Source organism: Denticeps clupeoides, unplaced genomic scaffold (assembly GCF_900700375.1).
Source record: "Denticeps clupeoides unplaced genomic scaffold, fDenClu1.1, whole genome shotgun sequence".
Lineage (NCBI taxonomy): Eukaryota > Metazoa > Chordata > Actinopteri > Clupeiformes > Denticipitidae > Denticeps > Denticeps clupeoides.
In genome coordinates this window covers 64,940-90,172 of record NW_021630126.1, presented here as the reverse complement: position 1 = coordinate 90,172, position 25,233 = coordinate 64,940, and the positions used below count along the sequence as shown (strand labels likewise).

General features: G+C 43.8%; 1 protein-coding gene across 6 annotated transcripts in view; it reads right to left on the bottom strand.

The window, feature by feature from the left end:
• LOC114784216 (sickle tail protein homolog) overlaps positions 1–25,233 on the bottom strand; it is a 56,244-nt gene that overhangs the window by 11,282 nt on the left and 19,729 nt on the right. For 4 of the 6 annotated variants that reach the window (XM_028969444.1, XM_028969445.1, XM_028969446.1 and 1 more), the window contains exons 2-10: positions 21,343–21,623; positions 13,141–13,330; positions 10,814–11,012; positions 9,252–9,345; positions 4,821–5,599; positions 2,868–2,972; positions 2,688–2,728; positions 1,917–2,077; positions 1,518–1,693 (exon numbers count right to left, since the gene is read on the bottom strand). In XM_028969444.1, coding sequence (XP_028825277.1) covers positions 1,518–1,693; positions 1,917–2,077; positions 2,688–2,728; positions 2,868–2,972; positions 4,821–5,599; positions 9,252–9,345; positions 10,814–11,012; positions 13,141–13,330; positions 21,343–21,623 — 2,026 coding nt within the window. Of the gene's footprint in view, positions 1–1,517; positions 1,694–1,916; positions 2,078–2,687; positions 2,729–2,867; positions 2,973–4,820; positions 5,600–9,251; positions 9,346–10,813; positions 11,013–13,140; positions 13,331–13,448; positions 13,591–18,296; positions 18,440–21,342; positions 21,624–25,233 lie in introns of those variants that run through there. The other 2 variants (XM_028969447.1, XM_028969448.1) reach the window with 2 other exon arrangements.

The window sequence follows — 25,233 nt, the reverse complement described above, 5'->3', positions numbered from 1 at the left end:
GAATATGTTCAGTAATGTCGAAGCCAGCAGACATTCGCCAATAAGAACTAGGAAGTTGGGGACTCATGCTTGGCCAGACACGGTGACAAACACTATTAAAAATTGACCCAATATTGAAAAAGTAGAATTTTGCAATGTTGCTGGTATGAAAATATTAATCCTGTCACAGCAAATGATCCTCAATTCCTGTTCTCGACAAGAAATTTTGCCAGAATCTGGCAACACAGCACAAGATTCCGTCACCTCCCTCCACCCCGTTTACCTCTGATTAGTAAAACGTGATTCCTGTTATAGTAGTCATCTCAGGGCCAGATACATTTATCATCAGCATGTTATTAACCAGAATCAGTTCTTCCAGATAGAATCACGTATCATTATTTGAGATTTAGTTCTACATGGCGGAGATGTGACCAGGTACAACATCCTTCAACAGCAACGTCACTGGAAGCACTGATGACGAAATGGAAACCTGTTGGATGAGTTCAGCCCTCTGAGGAGCAGCCTGCCTGTCTGCACTTACAACTCAAACAACAAAGAGCAAACTCCAAAAAGAATCCTGAAAAACGCAAAAAAAAAAAATCTTTAAATGGTTTTGAGAGGCCTAATCTAAATTCCAATGACACCAGTGAACACTTCTCACCAGTACAAGCAAGTGCTTGCCTATGCTAGCTGCTGATGTCATGATCTGGGAGAAAAGAGTGTGAGAAATAAAATGACATTTGTTTTCCGAACTGAACAGCTTGTGGGATGCCCGTAGGCGTCTCCCAGGCATTAACAGCGCAAACTGCTGCTCACAGCTTCATACAAACTACAAATATCTCAGTAGCATTTTTTCTGCATGGGTTTTATGTTCAAGGAGAAGCAGCTTTGTCTGAAATGTAGCCCTTTTTTTGGTGTAGTTGATATTACGTGCATCTTAGAAAATGCCTAGCTGCAGCACATATGAATCAATGCTACATTTGCAGAAAATTGTGGTGCATCACAAGCCAGCCAGTGTCTTTGGGCAAGAGGGATTTAAAGTGCATCCATTCCGAAAAGTTTATCTGAAGATTTGCTCAACCATAATTGGCTCATGCAAAAAAAAAAAAAAAAAAACAACGAAATGAAAATGTCCTCTACAGGAACCACTTCGGAATAATTATTGTTTTTTCCCCTGATGGTGATCATAGAATTTATTTCGCTGTCCCGGGTGACAGAGAACAACCAGCAGCCCCCATTCCTCTTGTATAAGGGCTTTATTTTTATATTGTCAAGATCTGAAGCTTAAAGAACCTGCACCTTTATATTGAACCTGGACTTGATCAATATCAAATTTGCTCTGGTCATTGCATTATTTTGATTTATTGGCATTAAACTGTATGGTGATTACTGTATGGTGTAAAATTTTGTCTAGGTATTAAGGGCAGTATAAAAAGCAAAACAAGCTTTAAGCTTCAAGACCCATCAGTTTATATATATATATATATAAAAACCTGACACTGTATGGTAATGTATTGTTCTAAAACTGTGGACCTCACCCCAGCTGTATGAGGAGATTCTCCTCCATGGCCAGATAAGCCTGCCTCTCTTCATCCACCTGGCTCCTCTGCTTCTGCGTGAGGTCGTCTACGTTCCTCAACATCTCATACATCTTTCCTGAGAGCTCCTCCCCTGCTTCCTGCAGCATTAGTTTGATGGAGTCCTGGTTCTGCAACTGTCAGTAGAGCAGAAGTTCTCCTGTTAATTGCTGGTAAGAGAACATGTTTGGCAGTCCTATTTTCGTGTGATTAATGACATCAGAAAAACTATCTGATGGTTTTATGGCATGACTTACACCATTTATTTAGGCAGATATTAATTAAAATGTGACCTTTACCATGCCTAGTTTTGGAGATTCGTGACCTTTAGAAGAAATGAGAACTGAGACCACGTGGTACCTGCATCTGTCTAAGCTGGTGTAGCTGCAGACGGAGGTCTGACACGTTCCTTCTGAAGGTGCTCAGCATGGACTGCAGCCCTGTGTCAGAGCTCCTAGTGGATATGGCAGGTGAGTCCAACATTGGGAGATGGTTCCTGGGTAAAGGAACTGGTGACACACCTACAGGAAAGACAAACACAGGTAACAGCCTTGTAAGTACATTTGCTTATCCAGAGTGTCTTATAATCAGTAGTTACAGGGACAGTCCCTTTGGAGACACTGTGACTTTGTGGTCTTCTGGTTTATAGACGAGTGCTTTATCCACTAGGCTACTACAACACAGGCAAGAACTTAGGTTTTCCTGTGCAATTTGTTCTGTGACACCCAAAGCAATAAACATAATTTATTTATGGTGTGTTGAAACACATTCAACTCTAGCATCTAATTGCACCCCGTCCGCTGGAGGGGGAGGGATGGGGAGTTGTAATAACGCATTGAATTGCATATCTATCAGTGCAACATTATTCTCAGTCATCATTGTAACACACTAATCACTAATTTTACCTGGCTGCCGGGCACAAAGGTGGGAGGTGGGCTTGATCACATATTTGGCCAAATCCCGATCATGCTGCTCTAAACTCCTTCTTTGTTTGCTGTGATGTCATGTAGAGCTGGCATCACATTATGTCCCAAAATTGCTTACAATTTAAGATGTTAGGCTCAAGTAAGATGTTCAAAATAGGTTCTATATAATTTAAGAGTTCTGGTTTGGATCACTTTACAAACTCACCTCCACTGTCAGCAGGAGAAGCATTCCTTTGAGATTTCTCACTGAAATCAAGGTGAAAACGCAGTTTATGTCATAATGAGTATACAGAAGACAAAACATCAATGGTCTGCAACTGCAGTGATTACTTCTCCCTTCGCTCTAATAGCACAATAGAACACAGACAGGTTAAAACAGGCTTACTTGCTGTTCTCTTTGGCAGCACTCGCATTTGGCCCTTTAAAAAGTGCATGCTGAACGAGGCCCGTCAGACTGGCAATCTGCTGCTCCATGGCCTTCATCCTCTGACTGGCCGACAAAGGAACACACACAGAGATCTCACACAAACTGGTGCCATCCTTGAGTTCTGCACAATTACGCTTGTAGCACTGCAGCCACGTGACTTCCCTTGAACTCAGTGCCAAGAACCACAACACATATTGGAATGTTCTAAGGGCCTGATCTCCTAGCAGCCCTCTGTTATAGATGATAGGTGAGGAAACGATAAAGCTACTTCCACCTCAACACTAGAATCCTGTTTCTGTTGTAGCTGGTGGGTTGGAGTAAAAGACTCCTACTAGTGTTCCCACTCCATGCTGCAACAAAAACTAGCAGACATGGGGGAAGTGGGAGATTGGCCATGTCTTGTTTGCCATAAAGGTCCAGAATTCATTTCTGAGTAAACACAGACCTCCTGGTGTGTTTGGGGACCACTGAATGTATGGAGTTACTACCACATGCTCGAAGAAAGAGGGTATGCCTGTAGGTTAAACCACAGTCCCAACCCACTTCCTGATCTCGTAACAAGACTGGATGAAGTGGTTCTACGTTCAGTAATGTACATTCAGTAATGAATGTCAGTAAGGTCTTGCTGAAGATATTGCTCTGAAAGAGTCTAAATAAAAATAAAAGTATTAAAAGTACCAAAAAGTGAAAGTACCATCAATTTAATTTGATTTGAAAATCACTGTAGATATTTAAAGGTCTGCCTGAAAAACTGAATGATGAACTCTCACACCTAGAAGAAGACTTTTCTTTTCTGTCTCTAAACATATAGGACATTATTTGTGCAGCGTTTCGTGCAAAGTGCACGTCTTGGTTGCTAGCCTAAGGTCAAAGGTGTCCTTAGGATTTACATAAATAGATAGATAAAGCAAAATCTTTAATGATGTTTGTCCATGCAATATACTGATGGACGTGACTTTAAACCATACAGAATGAGGAAATAGGGTGCGTGAGAGCTGTCAATCATCCACCTCCTCACATTTTAAACGTTTAAACGTTAAAAATAAAGGGAACACTTAAACAACACAATGTAGCTCAATCACGCATTTGTGAAATCAAACTTAGGAAGCAACAATGAACATGATGTTGTGCAAATGAAATTGGTGTAAATTTTAGGCAATTGTGGCAAGACATGGTTCTGCAGGTGGTGACCACAGACCACATCTTAGTTCCGATGCTTTCTGGCTGTTGTTTTGGTCCCTTTTGAATGCTGGCAGTGCTTTTGCTCTAGTGGTAGCATGAAACGGAGTCTACAACCCACGCTAGTGGCTCAGGTAGTGCAGCTAGACCAGGATGGCACATCAATGCAAGCTGTGGCAAGAAGCTTTTCTGTGTCTGTCAGCGTGGTGTCCAGAGCATGGAGGTGCTACCAGGAGACAGGCCAGTACATCAGGAGATGTGGAGGAGGCCGTAGGAGGGCAACAAGCCAGCAGCCTTTGTGCAAGGAGTAGCACTGCCAGAGCCCTGCCAAATTACTTGCACCACAGACCGTCCAGGAGTTGGCTTTAGTTCAGGTCTGGGAGGAGATCCCTCAGGAGACCATCCGCCACCTCATCAGGAGCATGCTCAGGCATTGTAGGGAGGTCATACAGCCACGTGAAGGCCACACACACTTCTGAGCCTCATTTTTACTAGTTTTAAGTACATTAAATCCAAGTTGAGTCAGCTTGTACTGCGTTTTTTGACACCAAATCCAGACCTCCATGGTTTGATAAATTTGATTTCCATTGATACATTTTGTGTGATTTTGTTGACAGCACATTCAACTATGTAAATAACACAAACATTTCATTAATTCAGATCTAGGATGTCTTATTGTTTGTGTTCCTTAAATTTGAGCAGTGTTGTCTTAAATCAGAAAATGACTCTCACCTTGTGTGGGGGTCATTTGGGTTCGCTGGACCCTGAAATGACCTGTCGCTGTGCCCTGGGGGAAGGTCCACAAACACGGGCGAGGCCATGTTTCCCCTTACTCTGCCCACCCCCTCCATGCCTCCGTTGCTGTCCTTACGGACTGATCTGCGCATCGATGATGACCTTTCTAGTGCCACTTGGGGGGGCATGTCAACCATTCGGACCTCGTTAACCCTGTGCGGAGACAAGGGTGGTGTCTTAACCCCCAGCGGGGACATGGGACTCTCTGAGTACTTCCTGGACTTCTGTCTGTAGATGGAGTGCTGCTGCTCTGTGTTCTCTGCGTAGGAGTTGGGCGATTTCACAGAGCCACGGTGCTGAAGGAACGGCCCATCCACCACGTCCCCGGGATGGGAGCCCTGGGACGAGGCAATGCTCAGACGGCCCTCCGGTAGGGCGTAAGGGTCGTACAGTGTCAGGCTCTTGCTCCCACCCAGGTCCTCATCAGGTTTCACATCACGGCGCTCCAGGATGGAGCTGGGGCAGGGGGTGATGGATCGGCTGGGAGGGGGTGCGCTGGAGAGCCGCTCTCTGGGAAGGGTGATGCTACCCGTCATGGAGGCTCCGTTGCGGGGACCATAGGGGATTCGGGAAGGGGATGAGGGCATGGAGCGAGCCATGGGAGGGGACATGGAGCCTTGCAAGGCATGAACGGTACTGGCTGGGGTGGGGCTGTTGGGGGGTTGCCTCATGGGGTGCTGCCCATCTCTCGTAGCATAAAGTCTATCTCTGTGAATCTGGAAAGGAAGAAAACGGTTACTGTAGTCGAATGTTGATTTCTAATTGAGAGTGTGAAGACGGAGATGTGCTGATGCAGCTCATGCAGGAAGAGCAGGAGAAGTGTCTGTAAACGCAGTCTCTGCCCCGACCTGCCTTTTTCTGTACGGCTATAGTGAGCTGGAATAAAGCTGGGCGTGCAGGTGCAGCATCCACATAACAGGCTGTGTCAGCTCTGTCACCGTCATTAACCCCCTTCACTGGGCCAAATAGAAACTATTGTCTCATTGTTGTCATAAACTGGGATCACCTGCTGTCGAGTATTTCACAAATTAGAACCAAATAGCGGAATTGTTTTTTTTTTTCTCTCTCTGCAAGAGCCACAAGGAAACAATGAGGAGAATTTGGTTTATAATTCCATGAATATGAACATAATAAATTATGTGTGAATTATTTGCACTTTATTATTTGTTGCATTCCATGTCCATTGTGTTTTCTAGTTTATACACTTTTTATTAGGTCTGTAAATAAGACTGTTAATAAGCTTCTCAAGAAATCATTTTTTGAGGACTCGAGAATCACCCATCCCGTCCTCCATGCAGAACAAGTTTGAACAGATGTACTGTGGGTTCTGATCACCGATAAAAATTGCCCGGTGGGTAATGGGTGGGTGTAAATAGTGTGACACTAAACACTAAAGTCTGCACGCAGGTAGATGTGCTGCATGTGAGTAATGACTCAGCTCCTGTGAAGGACACCCAGGTACATACGGCACTAAGCCCCGGCCTTTCAGCACACAAAGGGTCATTTTAACCGGAGTTCAAAACAAGGATTTTATCGTTGATGTGCAAGTTTGTGCATGTTTGCTTTCTTTCTCAGTTATGAAGCGGATCTGGTTCAATCACACAATGTCTCTGTCTCACACACAGACACCGCTTGGATTTACTTCGCTTCTCATTTTGTGGAACTATCTGATTCTCTCATCTACTGTTTATTTAGTTGTGCTTCCCTCTAGGTTTCACTGGCAGGTGGTCAGAAGGTACTTCATAAGCTTCAAAAGATGGACAGATTGTGCCGGAAATGCATGTCCATGACCAATTACTGTGGTTTCCTCTGGACTGGAGAACAACGGAGGACCCAGAGGACCCCACAGAACAGAGACAATATTTACAGCCAAAAAAAAAAAAGAACAGCCACGACAGCAGCAGAGCTTCCCACGAGGTGACGATACACTCGAGCTGATACTCAAGAAGGGGTCCCGACACCCCCCTCCTGCAGACGAGCTCCTCCACAAACCGACACACTATCTCTCATCTTCTCAAGCTTACTGCTCCATGCAGGGGATCAGTTCTGGGAGGAAGACAGCAGAGCCAAAATTCGAACCACACCCGAGCCTCCAGCCTCCACACAAAAGCCTACATTCCAGCTCGACAAGCTCCCACTTCTCAGCATGCAGCAGGAACATATGAAAAAACAAGCCTATGTGTTGTGAAGGGTTACACAAATGCTTCACTTTTATTTCACATTTCCATCAAGTGGGACTTTTCTGCCTGTCCTTAATGTCACTTTTACAAATGACTGAATGGTCTGTTCGGGAGCTGAAACACTGAAACTGTGGAGGAGAAAAAAAGCAAAACAATTACAGTCCAACTGCTTAACCAGCATGCAAGAACAGAAGGTCACAAATGTCCACCACCCAGCACCACTGACCCGTTTCCCCAGCAACCAGATATTCAGCTCCTCACTAGCAGGAGAGAGAGGGAAAATGCCGTCTGAGGAATTTGAGCTCAGCAGCCGGATTGCAGACCCCCCCGCCATTTGTCCCCCCACAACCCCTCTGTTCCCTGTGGCCACATCATCCCAAGAAGGGTCCCCACCCAGAACTGCAGCTGACAAACAAGTGGTCCTGTCTGTAAAACAGACTCAATGCTCCACTCTAGGACATTTTTATACTCTTACATAACTAGCTTTAGGCCTTTTCAACAAATTATCAGTGTTATTTTATCCTAATTATTACATGGAACATGGATTTCCTGAAAGGAATTCTGGAAGTTAATGATCTCTTTCAATTACAATTTGCTTTTTAACATTGTGTCATGATCTGAGTTTAATGTTAGTCTTGTGTTATTATGTTTCCTGAGTGTGTTCACCTGTGTATGATTGTATAAAGCTGCCCTGTTCGTGTCTATTTGCCATCGGGTCATTGTTCACCGTGTATTAAACCCCTGTTTCATGCGTCCTTCTTCCTCGCCATGTCCAGCCATCGTGACACATTATTTAAGTTCACAAAGTCAGTTACGGAAGCATTTTGCAATACTGCTTTTATTTACTAGATGGAACATTTTTCATCAATGAAGCAAAACTTAAAGTTGCTCTGTTACATCATTAACATTTTATAGATGCAGCAGCCTTAAATAGTTAATGAACTATGACACAATATCAATGAACACTCTGAACAGGTATTGTCACTGGCCAACTCACTGCTCATGTTGGACATTCTACATTTTATACCGAGACCCCCCTCAGACCTTTCTCATATGGCAAATGTATGTTTATTTTCAGTACATTAGAATTGCAAATTCATGCTGGAGCTCACTGAGATTACATTAAAACACCTAACATTGCAAATGCTAAATTCTTTACTGCATTATGCATGAGGGCATTCCTAATTTATCTAAATTTATGGCAAAACAATGAATAAATATAAAGAGTTACATTTGCATTATACACTGTTACAGAACAATGGTTTAAACAATTAAGGTCACTGATGATTGAGATAGAAAAAAAACATTCTATGAAAAATAAAGTAGAATTTAGACATGTAGCTTTATACACATGTCATACCTTTTCAAACCTCATCTTCACAACTATATTGAACATTACCCATTGAAACATGGGAAGTGTGGCTGCTGATGTAACCTTACTGAAGTGAAAATGGTGCCACTGGAACAGCAACATGCTGAGAAACAGGCACGGTCATATGGGATCATAATACTGTAATAAAAGAATCTGCTTGAAGCAAAAGACAGGGAAAAATATGAAAAGAGAAGCTTGTCTCAGCATCATGACTCTACACACAAAGCTCGCTCTCTCACTCAATAAAGTTTGAAAAATCTGCCTGAGGAACAAGCAAATGTCAAATGTCAAACGCCTGAATCTCTGTTACATGGATCTGGGTACAACCTACCGACCTAATCCGTTTACCTCTCCATTCATCATTCCCTTCTCTGCCCCATTGAAGAGACAGCGGCTTTTTATCAGGGAAGCTGTCTTAGGTCCCATCCACACGACAATGTTTTACTCTAAAATGGGTTGTTGGTTTTTAAAAATCTTGCGTCCACGCGGGAGTGTTATCTGAAACATCATAATTGTTCTCCAGACTTCTCTTTTTCATTAGAAATGTGCACATAGAGAGAATTTCTTAGATAGGTTCTGCAGCTTATAAGTCAGGTTGGAGGTTGGGCTAATAGATCAGTGTTTTCAGAAAAAAAGCCGCTTTGCATTCCACACAGACAATTTCACTTTGGAACCCGTTTTAGAAAATAACTGTTCTGGGTCCATTTCTGTGTGGACGCAACGCCAGATCGGATATAAATGTTACCATTATAGAGAATAAAGGGTTCGGGGCCTTGGCCTTTGTTGTGAGAGACACACACACAAACACACACTCACCCTTGCATCCCCGCCGCTGGGCCTGGAGCTGTGGTTGAAGGCCTGAGCCGGGTCTTTGTGGTAGACCTTTAGGCAGGAGTGCGGCGTGATGTTTCTGTAAACAAAAGAGCAAGAGACCAACTGGGAGTGAGAGAAGAAGAGGGTGTGTGTGAGTGTGTAGGGGTGTGTGTGTGTGTGTCTGCAAACTGGAGTCACAGCACATTCATTTCCTCTGACAGTGTTTTAGCAACATTTGCACCGCTCCTGCAGCATAATGCATTCTTGGTTAGCCACACGGAGGGGGGAAGAAACGCATAAATCTTTTGCAGGAGAATTTCAACTCTCCAGAAGTCAGCATAATGACAGAGACGTGGCGTAACATAAACTCCTCTCACACTATGCCTCGCTGTCACTTCTTCAGAGGATCAAGGCATATCACACAGTCAGGTCAGCCAATCAGAGGGATGATCCTCCACCCAACACACACTAAACTAACACATCGTCTGCCAAACGGACACACATGTAATTCACAGACACACACACACGCACGCACACACACACCCTTCATGTTGGTGTACTGGCTTGTTTGGGATGCGTCTACAGAACAGAGGGCGTGGTTGGGTGACACTCCCTGTTGCACGCACACGTTCAGGTGTACCACTCCTCTCTGATAGGCCGGGTGGATGGAGGGTGTGTTAGGATTTATAATGAATTCTGGACGTCCAACAGCCCCAGGCTGCTTCCCTGTGTCTGGGTTCTTCTGATGTTATGAGCCTCTGACTGGTTTTTGATGCTATTTTAAAATAATAACACCGCCAACAAGGATTCCCCAACAGTCCCGATCAGAGTGAGGTGGCGTAAAACAAAGCAAAAAATGGCCCAACCCAATCCTTGCATACTTGCAGGCAGACTGCCACAAAGGAGGTGATTTCTCTTCTTGTTTAGTCTACAAACCTATGCTCTGGATCTTTTTTAATTCCTCACAATGACATCAGCAGAAAAGTACAACGACTGTGGCTCATAGCAGGGTCACATAACCTGTTTTCTACACTTATTTTGTCCATTCATAACTAAGTCAGTAAGACAAGTTGATCCCATGTTAATGTAGAGAGGAACCACAAGTTGCAAGGATGAATTCCCAGGCTGGAGATGGTTGCACATGGTACATAATTATGTTACATTGCATTAACATTTACAGCATTTATCAGACGCCCTTATCCAGAGCGACTTACAATCAGTAGTTACAGGGACAGTCCCCCCCCTGGAGACACAAGTGTCTTGTTCTCGAACGCAATGGTACCACACTTACAGACACATAATTACATGTCGTGTTGCATGGCACTTGCACCCACTGTCTACATATGTATCTGCTGCCTTGTCTTGCCTCTCCATGCCCAAATTAATTAGTTTTGATCCTTGCTTGACCCCTCTGAAGAGCATGGTCAAGAAATCAAGTTGGACACAGAGGAGTATGTCCCACATAAACATCAACATGGTATAACCTTGCTTGTACCGCTAAAGCAAAAGTTGTGTTTGCAGGTTAGCACAATATAATATACAGAGATAATATAACCATAGGTCACCTGACATCGTTGAGCTCATAGTACATGTTCCTCATGTCATCTTTGATGTAGATGGCCACACTGGGCGACTCCAGCATCTTCATAGTGAGCTGCTGAGGGAAGGCACTGACGAACAGGGCGCGGATGGTGTCTGTCCCTGTGATCTCATTGGGCATCCTGATCTGCTTCGTGTCCTCTCCATATTGGAGGTAGAGAATGCCTGAGAAATCCACATAATAAGACATGAGCCCTCACTGAAATAAACCAATGGGGTAGGGGTGTTGAATATAATCGATGCATCGGAATGCAGATGTGGACGATTCTGCATTGATGCAGTGCAGAACATAATCGATTATACCATAATGACGTAGTGACTGTGGCTATCGGACTGAGTACATCGCCGCTCTGAGTTTCACGCTACGTGTGTCTGTGTGTCCACAGATCTACAACACAACATTATCGACATTATATTGTCTTTACCAAGACAATACAATGCTTTTATGTAATACAAACTGAAATAATAAAAGGAGTTTGGACCAGTCTGCTTGGTTCCTCATCTTGGTTCCGAGTCTATCTGCATCAGGACCAGGGCAGATGACTAACTCCGCCCACACATGCCTCGTGCTTTTAAAGGAGAACTACCAGCATATACGACTGTTAAAAGGTGAGTGCCGACTGAATGGCGATGATTTTTCTACTCATTTCAGCAAATGAGACTAGATAAGGTTCACACCTCTACGTCTTAGTACTGTGTACTTCAGTTAAAGCAGAGATGCCCAATGCAAAATTAAATAAAAGTAGCCTGATTTATTGAAATAGCAGGATTTGAGGACATCCAACGTTTCTATTTAAGATTTAATTGCAACTAAGCCACAAGGTGAAGGACAACAAAACCTTGGACATAAACACAGGTTCATAAATTAGTTTTCCTTTACCATATTGCATCTGTATGTAACACAAACTGACCAAATCAGATGTACTATAATAGGAACTAGTATTTGTATAAATTTGGAAGAGAGAAATATGCCAGTAACTTCTAATAATGTGCACATATATCTTTATTAAAGTTGCTTGCTTAACAAGTCTGCAAATACATCAGTTGACTGTCACCTAATTCCTAGGTATTGTATTCTCTGTTAGGCGTTTTGCTGCATTTATTATATCACTCAGCATTGTGTCCTGTATAAAACCAAATGTAAAATGTAGGTTACAGATGTGACACTTCCTGTACAAACTGTTACTTGACACCCTTCATGACAAATATCCTTATTTTAAGAAGTTCAGGTGCAATACTGCAATACCATGTGTGGTCGGAGTCAGAGCAACTTATTTTTACTGGAGCACTGCAGACCACTACAGCCCAACAATTACAGCGGTACTTCAACTCTCCTGGTCTCCCTGCAGGCATCCTTGAGAATGTTTCTGGGGTTTTGTGGAATGCAGCATAACGCCGACTCCTCAAATATTCTGGTGAGATATGTTTTTTTGGGGGGCCATGGCAATAAAAGTTACCAGATGTTTCTGAAACATATCAGCATTGAGGTCTGACAGAGAAACTGGAGAGGAAATATATCCCAATAATGACAGAACCCACCAAAACCAAAATAAAGGATCCATTTGTGATTCTGGGCTTTTACTGACTAATTTTGTGTTCTGGAATATAAGGGAAGTGGACACTGTAATATGAAGCTGGTCTCTTCAACCTGGGCATTGCCGACATTCCATGCCATCTAACCAAGCACATTTGCAGGAGCTGGCTGCTGCCTGGCATTGGGTTGGAATAAAATCCCCCAATGTGGTGGAGTAATACTGGTTGAACTGGAGATTTTGCTTCAAATCAGTTACACGTGTGATAAAAAAGGTTGAGCAGTCAATACAGGGAAGATTACAGTTCAATTATACAGTCAAAATGAATGATCTAAAAATCGATTTCTGTTGCTTGCATTGTTCATTATTCAGAATAATGAGAACACCATACATCCAGATCGGGACACCAGGCAAACAAAAGACTATTCCAATGTGACCTTGAATTCTAAGCTTCAGTAATTTTTCTGTGTTATGGTTGTGTGTAGATCCTGCCTCGTTCAGTGAGTGAAAAAAACATCAATACCCAAGACTCTTGGGTCAGCAGTGAATGTATCTGGATAAACTGAATAAAAAAAAAGCAACACAAGAAAACCAAGATGATGAAGAAGGCATTGTAGTGCTTGGAGAAATAAACAGACTCGACATTCACTCAAGAAAGTCTAAAAAATTATATGGTAGCTTCTATGAGACGTGATAGAGATGGACGGATCAATGGAGACTGAAAAACATAAGATAAAAGATAAAAAATGGATGAATTTTACCCAATGATCTGTCCTTTGTCTGGTTGCTGGATCTGACCACAGGTAGGCTGGCCCTCGCCCGACTGCCTCTGGTGAAGGAGGAGGGACATTCCTCCTCAGTCATGACCTCCAGACACTCCAGTGGGTTCACAGAAAGGTGCTCACCCCGATCTCCTACACCACACTGGGGGCTGTGCTTTGGGCTCCTGACCTGGAAGGTGAGAGACATTACTAAGGATGACCAAAGTGAGAATTTCTTCACTGAGGCAAATGTATATTATATGAAATATGAACACGACAAATAAATGCCTATGAACATTTTCTTATACCTTATGTTGGTCCACAAACAATGAATGGGTGACTGGCTGTTCTTTAGGGTCAAACCACCAACATCAAGATTCAAAACTTAGACCATTCTGCCACAACATTAAAACAATTGACTGAGTTGAAGTGAATAACACTGATTATCTTGTTACCATGGAAATGGTCAAGGGATATATAAGGCAACAGCGATTTCTTAAAGCTGATCTGAACAAATTGTGATGGTAAATGAGTAGGACCCAGCAAACCCAGCATAAAAAAACTCAAAAGGAAATCAGTGAAAATGGGTGCAAATATATAAGAATGTGACCAAGGAGCAAAGAAAGAGGGGGGTCTGCTGGGGAAAAAACAAAGGGTCCTATGTTCATGTGCATGTTTCAAGGTGTTGACTTGGCCTCCAAATTTTCCAAATCTAAATCAAGCATCGGTTGGATGTGCCATGAACCCCCCCCACATAACTCAGCTGCTAATGTCTTGGAGTCAAATATCACAAGACACCTTCAGGCATCTTGGGGCGTCCATACATTGAGGCATCTGACCTGTTTCAAAAACACAAGCGGGACCTGCATAATATTAGCCAGATGATTTTTTTGTAGTTGAAGCTGAGCAGAGATTTTTTTTTAAAATCTGCCTGCAGATTCAATTGTAATTCAATTATAACTAAATCTGGCTATGGTCTTTTGTGAAGAAACTTGTGGCTTTAAAACTTGGGCTTGTCTCTATGCTGGTAGAAGATTTACTGGCATGCGCCGGAGATGTGGCACTCTTAGAAATGACTGCTCACAAGCTGTGAAGACCACATTCGCTCTGAATGTCAAGTGCAAAACAGACTGAGCGCAGCCAACGAAGCTATTAAAGCTGGAAGGTCAAATGAGACACATTGTGTGACATATGAGAGCCTAAAAGCAAATGTAATGTCCCCTACGCAATTAAACTGGTCTTCAAGCTGCAGAGACAATCATAGAGATCTCAACATGATTCATGTGAAGAAGATGAAAATTAGAGCCACTCACAGAATCTGAATGATGATCAATATATCAGTGATCATGTATTTGTTGAAAACGAACACACAGGCAATACCTGATACTGTTATTGATTTCAAACAGACAATTTAGAATTGCGTTGCAATGTATAATCAATACTTGTGAAAACTACAAATTGGTTCTTCGCTTGGATTTCAGTATAATCAGTATTCACAAAAACACCTCATCAAAATAAGGCCCCTTGCGTTTGAAAAACCGTATAGCATGTGGCACTATCACGTACACGCACATTAATCAGAGAATTGTGCAAACACAGTGAATGCTGCTTTTCCTCAAATTTTTTCATATGATCCTCTCGACCTCAGTTTCGAAAAGGAATGTGGAGTAAAGCCATCAGAATAGATTAGGCCACGTACGCAACTCCAGCCACAAATGGTCAGTTTATCCAGAGTCACCAGGGAGAGTTGGCTGTAAGGAGATGGTGAGACGTATCGTTCAGCCCTAGTAAACGTATGTTTTAGGCATCACCAGACAAGCGGAAATATAAAAAAAAAAAATCCAAACCTTGGTGAAGGTATACATGTGTACAGGTCACAGCGCCACACATCTGTTTGGTTTTCCTTTACAGTAGCTCATTTTATTTTTTCAATGGACTCAAACATCTGGCTAAACTCACATTAGACCCCTGGAGGCCAGCTTCCAATCGACCGTCATGCGGAAAAGACAGAAGTGACAAGAACAAGCCCACTCACACTGAGTCAGCCTGCCTCTCATTAGGCACACGGCCCGCACTGACCCCGGCCGACACACATGCTCGGCTGGGTCGGCACTCTAGATGACTCCCAGGGAGAGGGACTTGTCACCGGAAATAGCCGGAATCCATCTAATTGGAGATGTTTCTCCACACAGCATCTTATGCTATAAAACAATGACACATGGAAAAGGTCCCCGTCTGTAAGTGGGCCACTGTCTGCAACTGTTGGTTTTGAGGGAGATGGGTCGGGACAGCGAGGGACGTGTGGCCGTACAGTCCAGTAAATCAGTAAGGCAGCGCATTTCTTACTTTCTTACACAATGATAAACCGGGACCGAGGGCATGTAACGTTTATCAAACCAGGCAAATCTGGTGTATTTCACAACACCACATCACTGAGCCCAATCTGAACGATGATCAATATGCAGGATAGGGCAGAAATTTGGGTTTGCTGAATACTGAACGCAATAAATGTGTTCAGTAATGTTTCATTAGAGAAATAATAAAAAAAAAAAACCTAGATAAAGCATAATTTTTGACATGCATGTGTAAAACCATTATCTTTTTGCATATCAACAACACATTTAAAAACATAAATTTTATTAATTATTGACCGTCATCCACGTTTGAGCACACAAAGCAGAAACCCACCCTTGCAAGGGTCACATCATCGTCATTTATTTTCATTTATGACTGTTTCAAGAAGTAAAGTCACATTCAAATTACACATCGAGGGAAAGTCTGTAAGGGTCTAACCAAAATATGTGACATCCTGGCTAATACACGACACCTGTATGAATAAAATATTAACATGAACATTATTTTTTACTGACTGCCTAAGTAACTGTTTTCTAAAAGCCCTGTGAAATCTATCTGTATTCATACATGTTAATTCATTTTTGTATTCCGAATATCCATATCTTTGACATGGATTCTGTTACATCTGAAACGTCAACTTTTTGGACACTTTGCCCTGTTTCTGTGACAATGAGCAAGATTACAGTGTGGTGGTGTAAGCATTTATCTTTTATGACCTCAAGTGACCCTGCACCAAGCCTTACACAACACACAATGACGGTGGAGGTGCAAAAGGATCGCAAAAATCCTTCAAATAGTCACATGAAATATGAGCAACAGCTGTCTACACCCTGCACACCTCATGTAGCCCAAATCGAACCAAACGGGTGAAGAGGCTCGACTCTGGGGAACCAGGGCCCGTGAATTCCACAGCTTCATAGCTGTGCATCCATGCTGCCGACAGAACCTCCTTGAGCAATGTTCCTATCTGAGATTGACATCTTGGAAAGTCGGTCCAGCTGGACCTTTTTTAAAGCCATTAGGAGCTCTCTGAACATGGTGAGGCCCTCTGTGCTCCAGATGTAGACCTGTACAGAGGAATGAAATGAAGTCCAGCAAATGCTTGTTCACGATTCCCACACAGTCACGGTATTTACAGTGTTACTCTGGTACAACAGAGTTACAAATACGAGGACCAACTGTAGAAAAACAAGCCTTCCCCCATTTCCCCTCTGGTTTCTTGAATAACTATATGTCAATCTTCGATAGATCTTTGTCTAGACCTTCCTACATCTCATGAACCTGGCTAACCTCTCACTCCTCATAGCACCACTTGCAGAAACTGCCTGCGTTGTTCAGCGGGTGAGGCTTCTGTTGACATGACAACAGGCCCAGGGCGATGTTCTGTAGAACACACCTCCACAAACACGGCCGGACCGTCTCAGGCTCACCGTCAGGACCACGCCAGCCCCCCGAGGAATCCGGACGACTAAGCAATTCTCCACTCTCCACTTATCTGACTCCGGATCAGCTCTCCGGGGCAACATTTGACCTGACCTCTTAGATCTTGACGAACTACGCAAGGCACACCAACTGCCCCAGATGACTGACGCAACAGGCCGCGTCAGCGAAACAGGAACGACTGCATGTAGAACCGCCTCCAACTCCCATCGCTCCACACGGAGCTCCAGAAGATAAGAACAATTCTTGGCAGGCATCTACAGTAATGAGCTAATTGCAGAAACCACATTACTGTTGTACTGCTGAATAAAAAAAAAAAAAAAAAAGACAAACGTCTCCTGTGCCGACGTCTCCAGTTTCCAAGTACAGAAACAGAGGTGTGATTAAGGACAGGTAAGGACGCTGCTCTTTTATTCCCACAGGGCTGCGTCGGACAGACGAGGGAAAGATGTTATCACCTCGCAGGTGCCAGTCCGTTCAGTCGCGCCGGGTGGAAGAACAGGAGGTGCTGATCGCCACGGCGATCCGACCGCACTATAGTCCATGGCCCTCCAACCGTGCGTGACCTGGACTACCACGGTGTGTGTGCGTGCTGCGGTCGCACGCCACATCTATCATTCCGTTTTTCTTTTTCCCAAACGATCCATGCCGTCAAAATCAGGCCGAAGTATCAGAACGGTATCGCCTGTGTGTTAACAGCACCACGGTCTTCCTTTGTCCCCCCCCCCATCGAGTTTCCACCCCAGCTGTGGCAGCCTGGAGCCGATCAGGAACGGATACGCTGCCAACACTTCCATCCACCACCCCACCCCCCAGGCACCAGGTGCTGCGCCCCAACACCGCTGCCAGGAACGCAGGGCCCGACCCGGCGGCCCACACACGGCAGCCCACACTCAGGCCCGTCGAGCGAGAGGGACACTGAGCCAGGGGTGAAAAGACATTTTACTGGGGTCTGGGCTGGGACGTGCCAGTCCCTCCTAAGTCCCTCCTCCCCTACCCACGAACCTCCATCTGCACAGGAGGGGGTGCACCACAGGTTTACCCAGCACAGGGTATGATGGGAGTAAGGGGGGGCAGAGTACAGAAGACCGAACAGACAAAAAAGAACAGCATTCTGACCAGACATGTGCTATTTAAATGCAGAATCATTTAAAATGCAAATAATAATAATAATAATAATTGTTGTTATCATTTTTTAAAGGTTCGGACGAGCCCTTTTCATGGCATGCCCAGGCACTTTTCATGCTCCAAAACATGTCAAAAAGTAGTTTTAAAAACCAAGTAAATATATAGTCCAAACTGCGCGTGTCCGGCGGAAACACTTGTCGCGTCGAACGCGCAGAAGAGAACCGCGTACTCACATGAACTCGGTACTGAAACGGGTTCTAAAGAAGTCCGCCTAGGAAAGGTCCGGCTCGGAGCAAGAAGCGCCCATCGCGCTCGACCGGGATCTCGGGATCGACTCCGGTCCGCGCGGAGAGCGACTCCTGCAGTGCGCGCTCCCGCCGCCTCCGGCGTCGCCACGCCCCTCCGTGGACGCGGGGCCGCGCACCAGCTCACCTGCGGATTCGGGTTTAAATGTGCCCTACACGACCCCCGCTGCAGCGGGTCTACAAGCCCCTGAGATGTCTGACAACTGACAAACTGACAATTTACTTTACTTTATTTTTATCCAAAGCGACTTACTGGAGGAAGACACCCGCAATTCCCGTTCGATTTCTATAGATTTTGAGTTTACAAAAACTAAGAGCCCTGATAAGGCCTAACTTGTCAGCAAAGAGCATGCTCGGAGATGGTTAAGTGCTAGACGAAGAAAATTATATATATATATATACACACACACACACACACACACACACACACACACACACACACACATATATATATATATATATATATATATATATAATTATTATTTTGTGCAGTGTGTACGCGTGTGCGTGTGTAAGTGTCAGATTTGTCTGAAATACTTTTTGAATAAGTGGGTTTTCAACTTTTATATCAACAATTATATCATTTAAAGGAGTAAAATGCTTATTTTCTAACGTAACTACTGAATATCTTCTGCATTATTGAAAGCAGCTGACCGCCCGTCGACAGAAATTGGCAGAAAATGCGAATATATAAAACAGGGCTCACATTCAGACAGTGAATGTCAGCCAAACTCAGAGCTCTGATGCTGCCGAATTTGGAAAAGTTGTACCTTTAAAATAAAATAAAAAGTTTTTTTTTTATTGTCAGATATCCTGAAAGATAAAATATTTTAATTGAGATAATTTGCTCATTTTCACTACACAGACATTTCTGTCCAATTTCTTCCGCAGAGTATGTATGTACGTATGTTTATGTGGAATATTGTGATGAATACCAATACGCTAACCCAGTTTCCTTGAAAAACACAGATTGTAAAATCACTCATCACGAAATCCCTAAATGTCACACATGTGCATTATAATAAAATAAATGAGCATGAGGTGACAACACTGTAATGTAATGACAAATAAGGAAAACATGATCATATGATTAAGATTTGAAATTTTTGGTATTTTACTTTAGACTATAAATTATAAATGGGCTCAAAATCTGATATTACTTCCAATGAAAGAAAGAAGATCAAAGGAGTCAAAGACAAGATTAGACAAGTTTTGGAGGAGTTGGAGAGAGATATAAAAGAAGCGCTGTTTTCCAAAACCTGCATAAGTCTAACTAACAGAAAAAATACCCAAAATGGGAGAAAATTGCACACAGAATTACTGGCTGCAGCGGCCATTAGTGATCTGGCACAAAAGTAAGGAAAAACGGCAACAGACGACTCAAGTGTGGTCAAAAGAATAAGGGCAGAGGCATCATGAGAAGGAGCCAAGGATGATGGAGACCAGTTAGAGGCCATAGCCCCGCTCTCTCTCGCCCACCCCAGAAAAGAGGGCATAACACAGCCGAGAGTTTCTGAGGGAGTGACCAGAAGAGTCTCCATCCATCTCATCGCAACGTCTCCAGCGCCCTGTCACACCCTGCCAAGTCACCTGCAAGCAGTGAGTTGGACACGCGTGAAGGCAGTCAGGAACGCGTACATCTGGAATGAGAGAGGCTACGACTGGAAGGAGAACTGTTCCAGATGAGACAAGTAAAGCTGCAGGCCGGGACAGAAATGTCAGGGCCAGTTCAACAGGCTCTTCATTTCTGTTCCCATCACATGAATCCCATCATATGAAAAAAGAGAGCACTTTACTCTTGGATAGTGTGTCTATACACACCAGACCAAAAAGAAGTGGGGTTTTGATGTCACCATTATCTTGTTACGTCCCACGCCCTGCAGGGTGGGTCTGTTTGTCTGCAGGACTGTCACGTGCAGAATGTGTCCTCCCGGAGTTCCAGAACTGTCCTGTGGTTCCTCTTTATGTTACTTACTGTTCACTGTACGTAGTTATTATTCACAGACAAAAGCCACACTGAGGGCTAACCCTCTCTTTGTGGAGTCTGTCCGAGTTTGTCCAAACTAGTGCAGTCCAACACCAACCCCTAGACACGGGGACGTGACAATCTGCAACAAAGTGCACACATCTGCACCAGCATACAAGCAAAATTCTGAGACCCCCAGATGATTTCTGTGGTGTAACATATCTCCTCAGGAACTTGGGGCTTAAATAATGTAAATCCGCATTCATGATCAACACTTGTCACGCCAATAACCTTGATATCACAGTACCAGGGCAGAAAGAGATGACGGCCTAGGCATGTGCAGCTGACATTTATTTGTGGCCGGTGGCTTCAGTCATAGTTCTAATGGGAACTAATGAAAGTTCTCATTCAGTCAAGTAAAGAAGGAAAACCCCACTATATTCTCAATGTTCAGGTTTTATTGAGGATGCAGGTGATGAAGTGATGAACACAATAAAAAGTTTGGCCATGCCTACTCTTTGGCGGTTATACATAAACATATTTAGTCATTTTTGAATCAGGGGAAAGCAAAGTATGCTTGATTAATCTGTTTTTTTCAGGATCGCCTCTTTTTATCTGCTTTGTTCACTATTGTCATCATCAAAAGCCGCTTAATGAGATGCTCATTAACATGAGTGAATGATAAGAACGTGTTCAGCTTAAACCTTCAGGACTGTTGGAAACCATCACCGTTGTCTTACTTAAGGTGGTGAAGGGAAACCAAGAGAGTGAATAGCCATTGATTGTGTTATTTCAGAGTCCTGTGTCTTCAGTTCTGTTCTATTAGGAAAAAAATCAAGACCCATAAATGAGTAGGGGCGTCCACACTTTAGACTGGAAGTCTACACACGGAGCAAAGTGCATTAAAGCCAATCTGTTGAATCGTGGCTACAACCTTTTTGAATGAAGGAGCAGAATTTCGATGATGAAAGAAACTGGAAAGTGGTGGAAACCCAGCCTTCTCCTCACCTGCTCTCTGAGTCTCTCCTGGTGGCCCATGATGGCGGAGGCATGGTGGGGGTACTTCTGCTTCAGATGTTCCAGGAAGGCCTCGCGCTTGCGGTCCACGTTGTGGGGCTGCATGGTGAGCACGTCGTTAGCAGTGCGCGGCCCCCCCACAGTGTGTCGTCTGGGGACAGTGCGTGGTGACCAGGGGTCGTTGGGGTCACTGTCATCTGTGCTGCTGCCCTGCTGCCTGCTGCTGCTGTCATCATCAGGACAAGACAGCCTCACCCCACTGCTGCCCACCTCTGACATTTAAGAAAGATGACACTGTTAACATTTTGACCACATGTATCTATGTTACCAGAGTGAATGTCCTCATGATTCTCAGTGTCATGGTGCCTGTGTGCATTGCATGTGCAATTCATTTTTGTTATTCCAGAGAAGAGTACAACCCCATTTACTCCCTTGGGCTGCACTATTCTTAGAATTAAATCAAATGTAACAGTGTTACTTCCTGTCATTACATTGTAAAAGTAATCACTGCACCAATTCAAGAGAAATTAAGCAAGTGACCCACATCAACGATTTCATTCCATGTTTTTATGATTCTACCTCCAGATACTAACAAGCCCTTAGCGGCCAGCATGCAGTCAAACTGGACCTCAGGAGGTAGCTGCATGTGTGGCACAATGCCTACAGCCAATTAGCATGACATGCTATTAATTCTGCCCCCGGAATGACTATCAGCAGAGCAGGACAGCATTAGCCAAGTGGGAGCAATTACAGTGATGAGTGTCCAGCGATAAACAGGCCGGTACAGAGCCTGCACCCCCTCAGAGCAGAAAGGCAGACATCTCATTAAGTGCCCATGGCAGGCCACTGGCATTGTAGGCCTTCTGAGTAGTCACACCTCACGCAACACAGCAGAGGCGTGTAAGTCGCGGAAACACTCCAGGAAACTCAAGCCAACCCTTGTCCACAAGAGAGTGCCCTATTATTTTCTTTAAGCCACGTGGAAATGTTTGATTTTGATATCAGACGATGTGAAACCCAAGCAGATGAAGTTGTTCTCAGGGGTGAAAGTCTTCCAATAAGAGTGTTAGTGGTAGACAGTACTGGAAGGAGGGGAGAGCACATGCCTGCAACAATCCAAATTCAACACCACTCACGATTGCACTTCCAGCAAGAAAACAATTCTTTATATTCTTTATAAAGAAATGTATATATAAAAAAAGCAGGAAGTGATGGCGAAGTGAAGAATTTGAAAACGATCCACTTTGTTGAGATCCATTGTTGGCTTCAGAAACATAAAAAGTGATTAAAAAATTAGTAGAGTGATACACGCTATGCTACAATTGGAAAGTCATTTTAAACCTAAAATTAAATTAGGTTTAATTTACACTTTAGGGTAGCTTAGTAATTAGTAATCTGACCAATGTTCTGGTTGTTCTCTTCTTTTCTTTGGTGTCTGCATCTGAAAATGCTCGGTTTGGGGAATTTGGAGAACCCTTCTCACCTCCATTTCCAAAACAGTGGCCTCTTACCAAGAGGTTGAGATTGGAACTTGGGGTCAGACATTTTTCAACTTTCATGAATGGAATTCATGATGATTTATTGTGTGCATAGAATGTGGTAATTGCAGTTTGTGTGGAAATACTTCAATGCCACGTATGATCTACAACAATCTACTCATGACATTTGCAGTGTTGCACTTCCTGTCATTTCAGTAAACAAGACAGGCAACAAAACAGGAAAGTGAAGTCCCAGGAGCAATCACTGCCCAAGAGGCTGCTTGTTTTGTGGACCTAAACTACATTCCCTGGCATTCGGCTTGAGGTTGGACAGCATGCTGCTCGTAGATTCAAGACGGGCGTGTAGCGACTCCTCAGACGCAGCGGATTTGGGCTTCTAGAGGCACATCCACGATTGTCTTTCATAGGTTTTACTCAATGCTGAATCGCTACCTCATCTTTATGAACTCTGCTATCTGGAGTATGAGAGATTCATACTTCAAAGTGCCAACGGACTAATGACAGAGCAGCAAATAATCCGCTTTAGACTTTATCTTAGACAGGCCATTTGGGCAGGAGACTGAGTGTCTAAGGCGGATGGTCTGGGAGTCAGACCGCTGCTTTCTCTATCTGTGGAATTTTCTCCTGAAGGTGGGAGGCAGAGTTAGGTGGGCTTTCCCCCAACGATGGGAAATGGATTCATCAGTCTGCTTTGAGCAGTACAGGACCAATCAAAGACTTGAGGCAGAGCTAAATCTGACTGCCCTCCACCCAGATTAGGGACTTGCTGAGATACCAAAGCCAAAAGGATTGCATGTTCAGATCCTGAAGGATATCGCTGAAGCTCCCACAGGGTTCTGTTTTGGTACCGTCTGCTATGTGTGTTTACGTCTGCAGAGAAGACAAACGTGCAGCGATTAGCTCACAATGCGAGGCTGTGTCTCCTTAAGCCACTAAACCCCACTTCCCATCACGCTTAAGTCACTTTGGCAGGAAACTGACCAGGGCCTTCATCTCTTTAACTGTGACCATCACATGACTTATCCCTCATGGAAGGGTTAGCGGATCTAATGCTGAACTTTGGGTGACACAGCTACTTTGTCCTTTCAGCAAAACAACAAAAAGAGAAGCAAAAAAGAAAAGTGAATGTCATTGTGATACACTGCAGCACAACACACGGTGCACACAAGGAAATGTGTCCTCTGCCAAGTTCAAGGGGACATCAGTGCCACCATGGTGGTTTAGGATTTATTATGGGTTCACTTCCTTACCCGCTAGGCCGCCACTGCCCAATAACAACACAACAACAATGACAATGGGTCACACGTGTGGAGACAAATGTGTACAGTGACTTATACAGGTTCAGTCAGTCTATCTGTGAAAGTTGAAGCCATTCAGCAAGGGGATAAGGACACAAGTGAAAGTGAAAATTATTGTGAAATACTAGCACACGGTGCACACAAAGAAATGTGTCCTCTACTTTTAACCATCACCCTTGGTGAGCAGTGGGCAGCCATGACAGGTGCCTGGGCAGCAGTGTGTGGGTATGGTGCTTTGCTCAGTGGCCCCTGACATTAAAGGTAAGGCTTTATACACTAGGAACACATTTCCATCTAAAAAACAGACATCCCATCAGACACCAACTTTTTATCTGGTGTGTGGATGTAATTCCAGAATCTGATGAATGCAACGGTGAAATAAATTGAGCAAGTAATGCCAGAAGCAAACAGGAATTGTCATAAATAACCAGAAACTACCAACGATTAGTTATTTTAAGTGGGCTGAACAGGGCCCAGAAATTGCATTCAGTCCTTATGTTGTCTTGTCATGATAATTATATTTTAATTAAATCACAACAAATTAATGGCATGTATCAGACACCTCTTATCCAGAGCAATTTACAGTCAGTTTATTACTGGGACAGTCCCCCTGGAGACACTCTAGGGTTATGCATCAAGGATAGTAAATGTGACTTTGTGGTCTTCTGGTTCATAGATGGTTGTCTAACCCACTAGGCTTCAACCAAACTTCAGAGCTTTTAGGAGAGTCTTAGGGAGCTAAGCAGAAAATCTCAGATGAATCATGTCCAGATGAGGAACACAGTTTTAAATCTGATTTTTTTTTTCTGAAAACAATAGAAAACGACATGATAGTTGTGCAGACCTCCGGGTGACCTGGTATGCCTGCATTACACAGAGGAAGAGGAAAAGAGTTCTGATCTTCCTGCATGGGCAGCTGGGAAAGCCGAATGAGTTCGGACACCTCTGTAAAACGAATCTCCTGCAGAGTGATGATAGTTACCTCTTTCCTCTGTAGCTCTGCTGTCTCAGAGTAATTGGAGAAAACACCCACAAGCTACTTTTTATTTTTAAGGTCCCATAATCACATGACACTGCACTTAAAA